This window comes from Carcharodon carcharias, chromosome 13 (assembly GCF_017639515.1).
Source record: "Carcharodon carcharias isolate sCarCar2 chromosome 13, sCarCar2.pri, whole genome shotgun sequence".
Lineage (NCBI taxonomy): Eukaryota > Metazoa > Chordata > Chondrichthyes > Lamniformes > Lamnidae > Carcharodon > Carcharodon carcharias.
In genome coordinates, this window is record NC_054479.1 from 70,934,306 (window position 1) to 70,947,574 (window position 13,269).

At 43.1% G+C, this 13,269-nt stretch overlaps 1 protein-coding gene across 2 annotated transcripts in view; it reads right to left on the reverse strand.

The window, feature by feature from the left end:
* Positions 1 to 13,269, reverse strand: part of med15 (mediator complex subunit 15) — a 66,576-nt gene that overhangs the window by 18,639 nt on the left and 34,668 nt on the right. For both annotated transcript variants that reach the window (XM_041203215.1, XM_041203214.1), the window contains 2 exons: positions 8,710 to 8,837; positions 1,574 to 1,708 (listed from right to left, as the gene is read on the reverse strand). In XM_041203215.1, the coding sequence (XP_041059149.1) occupies positions 1,574 to 1,708; positions 8,710 to 8,837 (263 nt within the window). The remainder of the gene's footprint in view (positions 1 to 1,573; positions 1,709 to 8,709; positions 8,838 to 13,269) is intronic.

The following is a 13,269-nucleotide window of genomic DNA, read 5'->3' on the forward strand; positions in this document are numbered from 1 at the left end:
GGCAGTAATTTCCATGTTTTCTTCAACATAGGCTAGACAATTTTCTGTTCTCTTGCAGAATAACCTCACAAGCTACAATAGGTTTCTCACCTTACGAGTTTAGCATTTAAACATGCTCCTAGGACAAAGTTTAGTTTGCTTAAGCCTAACATCAATAGCAAAGAAAGAGAGAATCATGACAAAATGAAGATTAGTCATGATATGCCAGAAAAGAAACTGAAAGAATTCAGTGCTGGTCAGAAGATCATGGTGATAATGAGAAGTATGTGATTAGAGTTACTGTAAAAAGGTTGGGTGCATTCACATATCTAGTGAAGACTGGAGAGAGACTCCATCAATGTCATGTGGATCATGTGCTTGAAAGAGGAAATCTGATGCAAGGAGAGCATGATAAACCTCCTTTAGTCCAATCTCTTCTTGCAGTCCAAAGGGAAAGTCGGAAAGAAAAGTGGAAGTCACAAAGAAACTGCAAGTCTGCTGGTATCACAAAATCTATCGGTGGAGCAAAGTGAGCCAGGGTTTTTGATTTAAGACATATTAATGTCACAGTCAAACCATTAAGTGGAGTTGGTAGTCAAAGTCAAAGTTCAGATTTGACACAGTCAGAGATGTTGAAGGAGCAGAATCAAGCTAACAGAAATGCTAAATACCCAGAAAGAGAAAAAAACCAGATAGGTTAATTAAAAGGGCAGAGGAAGGAAGAAGGAGGAAGTTAAGGATGTTAAGTGCTAAGAATTACACTGAAAACTAATTTAGGATGTCAGTTGGGCTGTTAGTGTGGCTCATGCTAAAACACACACAGGGCCCTGTCTTTTGCAGACAAAAGGAACATGTCCACACATGGCGCCATTTTCAATTAAACGAAAGCTTAGGGAACAGTCATTCCCTGGTTCATCCCCGAGGGCAATGCCTTGACCAGAGTCGACCTGCCCAGTTCGAATTTGAACAAAACTGTTCCATGCTACATTCTCCATGGCAACGCCTCCAGCAATCAGAGTCCATTGCCAACCAATCAGCATTCTCTCCTCGTGCAGTATAAATTGCAGTTGGAAAATTTCTTGTGAGCTATCCTGATGAGTTCAAGACGAAAAGCTTAGATAGCGTGTCTCTTTTTTCCAGCAATTCTTAAGAAGGAAGTTCTTCTTTTCATTACTTCTTTCGAATGATATTTTTGTTAAATATATACAGGTGCTAAAGAAACCTTTTTTAAAATTACATATAAATTACTCCGGTAATTTGATCAAATATATGTTTTGGCTGGGATTACAATAAAATCAAATATGCAACACAACCTGTTAAACTTCAAGTAATGTTGATGTTGGTTTAGTCATATTGTATTCTGGGAAATTGTGTATATGTACCATTTTACATTTTAATGTATAAGTTGTTTTTCAAGTGGGGACAGAGTGTAGTATATTGTAATAGCTGAGCATTTTGTCATACTGCCCTCTCTGCTGGGCAGGTGTAGATCAAGTTTGTTCAACAGTGGCTGCTTAGTGAGTCCACATGGTGAGTCTTTTCTCAATGCAATACAGAAAAAATATGAGATCAACTTTCAGGTGTTAAAACTTACCTTCATTTTTGTCTATTTTATTGATCATCCTCCTCAAAGGGTCAATGTACTTTGACAGCTGCTTCAGTTTGTCTAGGTATTGCTGTTCCTCAGTCTGCGTCCGACCAGCTGGGCTTGGGACTGAGCCTGGATTCACTGTAACACCAAAGAAGGACACTTAGTTGGAATTTCAGGGCCTTTATAAACCAAGGTAGGGGTCACAGCAGGTGTCAGCTCTGTTACAAAGTCTGTGTGCTGGTGTTGGCTCTGATAAAGAGTCGATGTACACTAGTGTCGGCTCTGGCAGAGAGTCTGTGCGCGCTAGTGCCGGCTCTGGTACAGAGTCAGCGTTGAGTTGGTGTTGCCTCTGGTACAGAGTCAGTGTGAGCTGGTATTGGCTCTGGGCCAGAGTCAGCGTGAGCTGGTGTTGGCTCTGGGCCAGAATCAGTACGCGCTGGTGTCAGGTCTGGTACAGAATGAGCGTGCGCTGGTGTCTGCTCTGTTACAGAGTCAGTGTGCACTGGTGTTAGCTCTGGTACAGAGTGAGCATGACCTGGTGTTGGCTCTACAGACTCAGCGTGAGCTGGTGTTGGCGCTGGTACACAGTAAGTGTGCGCTGGTGTCGGATCTGGTACAGAGTCAGTCTGCACTGGTGTCGGCTCTGGTACAGAGTCAGTCTGCACTGGTGTCGGCTCTGGTACAGAGTCAGTCTGCACTGGTGTCGGCTCTGGTACAGAGTCAGTCTGCACTGGTGTCGGCTCTGGTACAGAGTCAGTCTGCACTGGTGTCGGCTCTGGTACAGAGTCAGTCTGCACTGGTGTCGGCTCTGGTACAGAGTCAGTCTGCACTGGTGTCGGCTCTGGTACAGAGTCAGTCTGCACTGGTGTCGGCTCTGGTACAGAGTCAGTCTGCACTGGTGTCAGCTCTGGTACAGAGTCAGTCTGCACTGGTGTCGGCTCTGGTACAGAGTCAGTCTGCACTGGTGTCGGCTCTGGTACAGAGTCAGTCTGCACTGGTGTCGGCTCTGGTACAGAGTCAGTCTGCACTGGTGTCGGCTCTGGTACAGAGTCAGTCTGCACTGGTGTCGGCTCTGGTACAGAGTCAGTCTGCACTGGTGTCGGCTCTGGTACAGAGTCAGTCTGCATTGGTGTCGGCTCTGGTACAGAGTCAGTCTGCATTGGTGTTGGCTCTGGTACAGAGTCCGTGTGCACTAAGCTGGTGTTGCCTCTGGTACAGGGTGAGCGTGAGCTGGTGTCGGCTCTGGTACAGAATCCGTGTGCGCTGGTGTTGACTCTGGTACAGAGTCAGCGTGAGCTGGTGTTGACTCTGGTACAGAGTCAGTGTGCACTACCGTTATTTATTGGATAAGATATTCAACTAATTGCCCCTCTATCCTTTAGGATGGACATAAAAAACCTATAGTACAATTTCAGTTAGTTCTCCTTGTACTGGAAAACATCTTCCCCTAACCATCACCACCATCTGGCTATTTATTACTTTGCGCTTTGTTGGACCTTCCTGTGCACAAATTAATTGTTACGTTTCCATACTTTCCAACAGTTACTACACCACAAAAATACTTCGTCAACAGCCAAGTGTATATACACAGCTGGATACTCATTGGGATACAGTTCTTAAAAGGTGCTGACTCTCTCTCGACTGCAGTTCCTGAAGGTGCTGAATCTCACTGGTGTAGATAGTTCCATGAATGTCTGCATCCTCTTATTCTTTACAACCAAAGCAATTTCTTGGTAGCAGGATGTCCAAGTGTGGGGCACGGAGGCTTCACAACCATTCTTGATCCTGACATCATACAATGTTAACATATGCACTGTGCAGTGGAATTTCTGGGTAATTATCAGGGGCATGACCCCTAGTTGATGCATTATTCCCTAGCCCAAATTGCTCCTACTGATATTTCAGCTGAGATTAGTTAACACAGCATTGAATAAATGTGGCGCGCGCACTTTTCGTAGAAAGTTGGAACAGGTCAACCTCTTGCAAAGGCTCAGCAAGTCACACTACTAGGATCTGTCCATAGAGACAGGATGGACCCAGCTCTCTGCTGCTCTCTGTCAAGTTTGAAAGTGCAAGTGTAGATGTTGCGAGGGGTTAGGAGTAAGCTCAGCGGTGGTGTCCTCCAATCAGACAGCCTGCTAACATTCAGCGTTGGGTAAACACCTAAAGAATGATCATGAAGACAGTGATAGAGACTGACCACTGGCCATGGGCTTGTTGAACAAGGAGTCACAAATGACTCAAGAAGGGAGGAAAGCAAATGATTCTGAGACCATGACACACTTCACTTGTGTCAGGGGTGTGTTGAACCACAGCTACACAAAAAATAACAACCCTACATTCAACAAATCCGAATTTTCCCTTACTCTCCTGAGCTCAGGAAAGGTGCTGTATGCCAACATCTGACTTCATAGTCAGGTAATTTCACAGCCAGGAGGTTAATATACCTCAGATCAATATTTGTAGTAGCATATTCGGATAATGGTCAATAATCAATCACCCCCAGGTACCCAGTGTCCCCTGCAGCATATATTCTAATCCCTGACTCAGAGGGCTTGCTAGTGAGTGCTCAGAGCTCTGCTGATGCTGCAGTGCAACAAGCTATGGTTTAGCTCATCTCAGTTTGAAAGCAGTCACTCAGCCCCTCACTATGACAGCCTTGCTGAGATTAGTTCTCAGCCTCTGGGGTCTCCTTTACAGTTCAGTCTCTAACCACAAGGCTGACTCATGTCAGCTCATTCCATCACTAATAAAACTCTGGCACACTATCACAGTTACAGTGAAGCTCTACAGTTAAATATTTTAAAACTAGATCCAAGGGGCACCATAGAATAAGCAGAATTAGGGGCTTAACCAATGTTACACAATATTAGTGTGGCAATGTAACTGTGGACAAAATAACTTTATACGCCTCTGCTAGATGTCTCAATGAAGAGATCTTGAGACTTGTATATTTGAACATGAACCCTTTATTGTTAACCTTTAACTATTTACAGATCCCAGGTTACCATCTTGCATGGTACTGCTCACCATACAGGCTGCTTCCAGTGTTCTCTCTAGACTATTCTCTCAGTCTGTTACCATGTGACTCTGTGCATCATAATGTGGACGGTGCTATTCGCCAGTGCCATATTAGGTGTCGAGCACCTTTATATTATAATGGCATGCAGGCACATCATACAATATCCCTCTTTCTTCTCCAAATAAAACTTTCCTTTCCGACAGAGTATAATTACTTATAATCTCTAGCTTTATAAATTCAGACGATCTTGAGGCTCGACAGTTCTTCCACATCTCGGTTTGTCACAATTAGAGGAATGCTAGTAGTACTCATGTTTCTGGTACTTGGCTATTTGATTCACTTTTTGCACTCCTTCAGGAAGCATTTCTCTTTATTAACCCATCTGCTTTTTTCAGACACTGGGTTTGTCCCATTCCTTTTGCAGGGAATGTGCACTCTGTTCATTCCTAGAGTGGACTTGAATTTTCTTTTTCTGCGGTGTCCACCATGTTCTTGCTGAATGTATACATTTCGCAAATGAAACCTTCATTTCCACTTGGTTTGCAATCTCAGCCAAACATTTGTTTGCTGTTTTATTTTCAAACCGTTTTGCAAGCTTATGAATCTTTTCATTTAGCTCAATGGTTCTCAGTACACATGAGACATCCAGTGCTCTTTCTTCTTCTAGTTCCTTGCACTTCAATGCCAGATTCACATTTTAAGGTCTTATTTTTGTCTTTTCTTTCTCTATCTGCAACATAACTTTGTCCTTGTCCTTCATTTTGGCTTCACTGTTGGCCAGGTCTCTCTCCGGTTAAGTCTTACCTTGTTTCAGTTCTGTAATTGTGCTACTCATGGCCTCATTACGCACTCGCAGTTTGCAAAGTTCTACAGCTTTTCCTTCTAATGCCACCTCCTTTTCATTCAACTGCTCCTTCAGTTCTTCAGTCTGTTTCTTGTAGCTTTTGGCTTCTTCCTGGAATATTGAACATTGCTCAGTCTTCTCTGCCAACTGGTTTGTCAGTTTGTTCAGAATGACATTAAATTCATTTTTCTTCTCTTTGTAATTTTCCATAGGAATAAACTTTGTCCTAAGGAATTCTTGTAGCGTGTGAAGGCATGTCAACAGGCTTTCCTTTTCTTTGCGAAGCTCGCTTGCTTCATCTTGAGTTTTCCTGTAATTCAGCAGTCTCTTCAAGTTTCTTCTGCTGTGCATTCCACTGTTTAAGACAGCCTTTATTTCTTCATGTGCTGAATGGTTACTCATTGCTTTTGCATTTGATCTTGAAAGACAATCAACTGTTCTTTCAACTGGTTATTTTCTTGTTGACCTCTTGCCAATTCACTCTGGGCTTCAACGCATCGTTTCATTGCTGCTTATAGTTCCAATGCAGCATTTTCTCAAGTAATATTCAACGTCCTTTTCAGCTACATATTGATTCTTCAAGAAGTCTTTCAGGTTTGCAACTTTTTTGCGTGCCTTTTCTACCTGCTGTTTTGTCTGGCTGTATGCTTGGTTGAGTTTTCCCAACTCCTGCTTTGATTTGCCAACTGAAGAATTGAGGATCATTATTTCTTCCTGGTACCTCTGTCTCATCTCTGGAATTTGTTTGTTCAGGTTTTGAACCACTTGGTTCATTGAAAGCTGCAGTTTATTATGCATTTCAAAGGCTCAACTTGAATCTTGTGCTTTAAATCTTCCAGTTCAGCTCTGATGCAAACATTTTCCTGTAGAACAGCTGCACTTACTTTTTCCACGTTTTGTTTCTTTTAAGTTACCTCAGATAGCTTTCATTCATGCATAGCCATCTGCTCACTCCGCACTGTCATCTGTGTCCTTCGCTCTGGGGTCATTTGGCTCCCTCTCTCTGGGGTTTTCTGTCTCCTTCGCTCTGGGGTCTTTTGTTGCCCCTGCACCAGGATCTTTCATTGCCCTCTCGCTAGGGCCTTTTGGTGCCTTTGGCTTAGTTGCCCTTTCTCTGGGATCTCATCCAATTTTCTGCCCATGGCTTTTCTTATAAATACAGCTTTAAATTGTGTTGCCTCATTAAGACTGAGAGTGCAGTAACCGTTTTTTTTGCACTCAGGTTGTCAGCTTTCTTTGTTGCAAGTTTGCCATGCTTTTGTGCTTTTGGCCATCAGCCAGCTCGTTTTTTTTAAAACTTTGAAACTTTCCTTTTTTTAAGGCAACTGCAGTGATTTCTTTTCTTTCTTTCAAACTCTGCAAGTTCCATTTTTTGAACGCTTTGGAAGCTTCAGCAGGCTCATGGTTCGATTGGGGCCCTTTTGTTTGAACTTGAAGGGACAGCACTTCTTTTTGCTTCGATTGCCTCTTTTTTAAAATTTTCAGAGCAGCAGCAACTCTTTGTTTTTCTTAAACTCTGCAGACTTTTTTTTGTTCTTACTATGCTCTGCAGGCTTCTCTATTTAACTCTGCCAGCCTTTTTAACTTTCTTTTCACTGCAGCTGTCTTCTAGCTGCCCTCTGGATGCTGAGCCCTTGGGACCTAAAATGTAAATATAGCTTTTTTGTATTTTTGCTCACCATCTCGTGAACTGTGTCACTCAGGTTCTTGCAATTTTCTCTTGTTCTGGCAGATTCCTCACTTCTGAGTCTGTAGTGAAGCTTCTTCAACTTTTTCTTCAAGTTTTTTTCTTAGGTGCGTGCCTCTCTAGTTAAGCTTCAGTTATTTTCAGTTTTTCATACCTTGGGATGCTGTTTTGTGTTCATGCATTTAGCTTCCACCTTTCATATCACTGCAGATCACCATGTTGGATTATGGTACTCTGACGTGATATCTTGTAGAAGCAACCACTGTTGCCACCGTGTTGTACTATGCTGATAGTGCTGATACCCCACCACTGCCAATCATGTTGTATTATGGGTTCTTTAGATGTCTCAATGATGAGATCTTGAGACTTGTATATTTAAACATGAACCCTTTATTGTTAACCTTTAACCACTTACAGATCCCAGGTTATGTCATGCAAGGTGCTGTTACCTCCATGCAGGTTGCTTCCAGTGTAGTCTCTCTAGACTGTTCTCAGTCTATTACCATGTGGCTCTATGCATCATACTGTGGGAGGTGCTAATCTCCAGTCCCACATTAAACCTTGCTCTGCCGAGCACTTTACTTTGCAATGGCATGCAGGCACATCATACAACAAAGACTCCTAATAATTTAATAGAAAAGTTTAAAAAAAGGTCTACATGGAGCAGTGAGAGCAGAAGCAAGATATTAACCCAGCCACTGCAGCCCCATGACAAGCCAAGTTCTGATGAGAACAGCCAAGGAAGGTTAGATCTCTCAATACTTTCAGAATGGATTCTTCATCCCAGTCAACATTCCTCCGTTAGTAAGCACTACAAGAAATAGATCAGCTGTGCATCAACTAGTTTCTGTGTCTATCTGCATTGCAACAGTGGCTGCACTACAAAAGGGTCATTCGCTGGCTGTGAAACGCTTTGGGACATCTTTAGGTCATTCAAATGCAAGTTCTTTTGTTTCATCTTTCCCTGTTTTAAGAACATCGGAGCAGGAGGAGGCTATTCAGCCCCTCAAGCCTGTTCCCCCATTCAATTAGATCATGGTTGATCTGTATCTGTATCAATACATTCTCAGTCAGAGGGCTGCTTTGAGTATTCACCTGCCATTCTTAATTCTCCTTCCAGTCTCTCTTGTTTCTGGCAGTCAACTCAGTCTCAGGCTTCGTCTGATGCTGTACTGACTACTGAGAGTACAGTGAGACCTCCCGTTCACTCAGGAGAGTCGAATGGTATCAACACAGCTGATGGTGGGCTGCGTCCACCTCCCCTGCTCAGAATATTTCAGTGGTGCAGAAACATCACAAGTGACTCATTATTGCTGACCACCTTCTCCACTGTTTCAACGGAGTGGGAAAAATACAACAGAAGGCAATCTGTCGGCAAAGCTTGGAGGCATGTGACACTAACACCATATCCCTGTCACTCAACATCAAATCTAATCTAAAACAACTTTATGCAACATGAGTCAGCCTTCCCCTAGTTAATGGGATGGAGGGAAATAAAGAACGCTAAAGACAATTAGAAATGCATTATAACCAGGTGCTATTATTTATCTCTTCACCACTTAACTAGAGGCTTGCAAACACCATACCTGGAGTGTTCAGGGGGCCTGGAGAAGGGACACTGAAATTCTGGGGTGTCCGTGCTGCAGCTGGACTCTGTGTTGTCTGTGCTGATGGACTTGGCAAGAAGGCACTTGGCGATGGAGCTGGACCAGAACTGCAATAAATCAATCAGATTTTGGTTTGGTTTTTGACAGTCAGTGGATGTACCTTAGAATGTCTCGCATTTTAGTTGATTTTATACTTGGCTTAGAATTTTAAGTGAAATAAGTAAAAAAAAACAGTCAATCTGTGTTTCATAACAATTAATCAACACCATGAACTTGCCTGCAGGGTTATACATCTTAAGTTTTCCGACAAGTAGTTAAAATTAGCTGGAACCAGCTGCAGGAGCATTCTGGATACACCCTCTCAGCTTACGGTGGATGAGGGACAGGCAAGCAAGAAAGCTTAGAGAGGTGCACTGAGGCAGTCTGACTATAAATTCACTGTGTAAAACCGTCTGATATTAGGTAGCCACCGTCAGGCTGGCATATTTAGCACTGAATAGTTACAAATAAAAAGACACCAAGTTAATTTATCCTGCCTGTTGTGTTGCTTAAAAGTAACTCCCATCCTATCTAAGAAAATATGGTAGGGTCAGACTTGATGGACCAAATGGCCCCCTTTTGTGCCACACTCTATAATTCTGATACTTTTCACATGTAAGGAGTGAGTCATGCTAAGGAGGGTGGAATCAGGACAAACTCTCTTTCAGTTAGGTGTTTTTTGATGTTAATGAGTGAAGTACTCCTGTTCCCATGAAGTATCTGACACATTCTAACTACAAGGCCCAGATCTCCTCTCAATCAAAGACTTAAAGCGACAATGGGATATGTTTAGAGTGTTAAGAACATCACCTACAATAAAGGTGAACTGATAGGTATATACACCTCCTCCTCACTCTGTATCCATCACACAGGAGGAGGCTGATTCCAGAGCAGGGAGCCTTGTGAGGGCTGAGACTTAAGCTGTCAGAGCGCAAAACATCTGTGAACCTTGGATGCGGATGGTATGAGTTCATAAAGACAAAGATTGATCCATGGGTTAACTTTACAATTAGCATATCACATTGAACTAAACCTGAACATCCCCTGTCAGATAATAGCAAGACAGAAGGAACAGTGCCAAACACTTAGATAAAACAAAAAACTGCGGATGCTGGAAATCCAAAACAAAAACAGAATTACCTGGAAAAACTCAGCAGGTCTGGTAGCATCGGTGGAGAAGAAAAGAGTTGACGTTTCGAGTCCTCATGACCCTTTGAAGGGTCATGAGGACTTGAAACGTCAACTCTTTTCTTCTCCGCAGATGCTGCCAGACCAGCTGAGTTTTTCCAGGTAATTCTGTTTTTGTGGTGCCAAACACTTGTCAGTCTCTGTTTGAACAGGGTCGAACCTTTACCTGAAGCTGGTAGCACGTCTAAAGAAGTCAACCTCAATCTAAGGCCTCTTGAGTGTCCAAACAATTAGAATTATAAGAAATCCATCAGTTTGTGAGGGTGACCCCAATGTGACAGAGGTTCAGTTGATCACTAGATGTTCAACTGATACAATCACCACATGGGCCTGACATCAATGAGCTTTTGCTTTTAAAACACTGACCATTTCTTTTCCTGAATCCCTGAAACCATTAGAGGAGGATAAAGTAGCCTTGTGACATGGGTACTGGACCGGTAACCCAGCGTCTGTGGGTTCAAATCCACTATGGCAATTTGTGAAATCGTATTCAATTGATATGGTTATTTTTCGATGAACACCAGAAAATGATGACCATGAAAGCTGCCCGACTGATGTCAAATCCACACAGTCCACACTCGTGCTCTTCAGGAAAGGGAGCCTGCCACCCCCAACAGGTCAGCCCGAGAATGATTCCAGCTCCATGCTACGTGAGTGACTCACAATGTCTTTGGGGCAACTAAGGATGGCCAATAAATACTGGAGTCAATGCCGTCCACACCAATGGAAAATAAATTAATCACTTTGTGAGAGATTCTCATTAGAATGTTTTTAAAGCCCAGGAGAAATAGAACATTTGTTCTTCCTCTTTCAGTGCTGCTTTGTGTGCCAGGACATACTATAGTAGGTGAGCGAATTTTGGATTAGAGAGCCACAGTGCATTTTCTAGGTTTTCAGCAGGTCAAAGTTCTATTCAAAACTTGACTTTACCTCATGCTAAAAGCAGCAGTCAGTGCATCTGCTTTGGAGACAGGCAAAACCCAAAGAAAAAGCAGTGTGTAACATCTGATCCAATTACAGCTGATATTAATATGCACAACCAAAGGAAACACCACCTTCCAGGGACCCATCCATTTTCTTTCGAATAATTCATTCACATGGCGTATTAAAGGATTTCAGACTCACTAAAATTTGAATTTATGGGACAATGTAGTTCTAAGATGTTCCAGACCTTTCCTTTTCACTTTTCTGCATCGTCTTTCAGCATGGTTTATTTGTCTCGCTTCATGATTTGCTGCCTTGCACATTCTCTTACAGGTTTCCTTTGGAGGGAGGAAGAAAGGATAGAAAAGAAAAAGAGCTAGAAAAAGAGCGCGATAAAGACAATGAAAGGGAGTGAGCTGAAAAAAAACGATAAAAATAGGCATCTTTTTCGATGTCAAAGAATGTGGCAGAAGAAACAAAATAGCTTCTGTGTGGTGCAGACAGAGGCTGAGAGTGTATATGCAGGACTGATGGAAAGCACACCACCACACAATGGATAGGACGAGATCTCTTCATCTCTCACACACTCTTGTCTGTTGTTTGTATGGCTTGAAGCAGCATTAGACGAGAGTGGGGCACGTTCAGGATTGGGACTGAAACTGATAGGTGCTATAAAGAAGGGATTGAGGTGGGGCTATAGTAAGAGACACCTCTCTACAGACAGAGCTTACAGATTCAAAACTACACAAAGCCTGACAGAGTAGTGGGAGAGAGGTCCCAGGAGAATAGGAACTGTCAATCTCGAACAGAATTAATCATGTTGACGATGTCACAAACTGGTGCACGACTAGAAAAAGATGCAAAGCGTTACTTGTGAAAACAGCTTGTTTCTAGAGGAAGCCAACAGAAAAGGAAATATTTATTGAGATAAGGACAAGTTAAAACAGGGCTAAGTGGATCAGTGGTGACAAGAATAGACAGAGAAACACACAATTACAGCTGGAAAGCAGCCCCCCCATCTCCCCCAGTTTGTTACTGAATGTAAGTTTTAAATGGCCAACCCCAATATCAAGTGCTTACCTGCTCACTAATGCTCAGTTTGGGATCTGTCAGGGGCGCTCAGCTCCTCACCTCATTACAGCATTGGTCCAAACATGGACAAAAGAGCTAAATTCCAGAGGTAAGATTGACATCAAGGCAGCATTTAACCGAGTGTGGCATCAAGGAGTCCTAGCAAAATTGGAGTCAATGGAATAAGGGGGGGAAACTCTCCGCTGGCTGGAGTCATACCTAGCATAAAAGAAGATGGTTGTGGTTGTTGGAAGTCAATCATCTCAGCACCAGGACATCACTGCGATAGTTCCTCAGGGTAGTGTCCTAGGCCCAACCATCTTCAGCTGCTTCATCAATAACCTTCCCATGATCATAAGATCAGGAGAGGGGATGTTCACTGATGACTGCACAATGCTCAGCACCATTCGCGACTCTACAGATACAGAAGCAGTCTGCATCTGTGTGCAGCAAGACCTGGACAATATTCAGGCTTGGGCTGATAAGCAGCAAGTAACATTTGCACCACACAAGTGTCAATCAATGACCATCTCCGACAAGAGAGAATCTAACCATCTCCCCATGACATTTGATGGCATTGTCGCCACTGAGCCCCCCACTATCAACATCCTGGGGGTTACTATTGACCAGAAACTGAACTGAGCTAGCCAGGTAAATACTGTGGCCACAAGAGCAGGTCAGAGGCTGGGAATTCTGCGGAGAGGAACTCACCTTCTGACTGCCCAAAGTCTGTCCACTATCTACAAAGCACAGGTCAAAAATAATGTAAAGAACTCTCCACTTGCCTAGATGAACGCAGCTCCAACACTCAAAAAGCCTGACACCATTCAGTATGCATCCCACTTGATCAGCCTTCTATTCACCACCTTAAACATTCACTCCCTTTACCACTGGTGCACAGTGACAGCAGTGTGTGCTGCTGTAAGTTATTAACAGCAAACTCATCAAGGTTCCTTTGACAGCATCTTCAGCAACCCGGGACCCCTGCCACTTAGAAGAACAAGGGCAACATATGTATAAGAACACTAGCACCTGCTAATTCTCCTCCAAGCCACACAAGGAACCGTTAAAGGTGGCAGCTCTCCACCTCCTTCTCAAGTGCATCAGGGATGGGCAATAAATGCTGGCCTTGCCAGCACAGCTCATATCCCATTACAAATAAAAAAAATCTGAATGCCAAAAGAAACCCAAGTCACATGTAATCGGTACAAAACTGTCACTGTAGAACAGAACTTTAAATAAGTCATATCAAAGACAAATAATCTTCCTATAATTATATAGGAAGTAGCAAAATGGTTTCCACAGTAACAGAGTTTT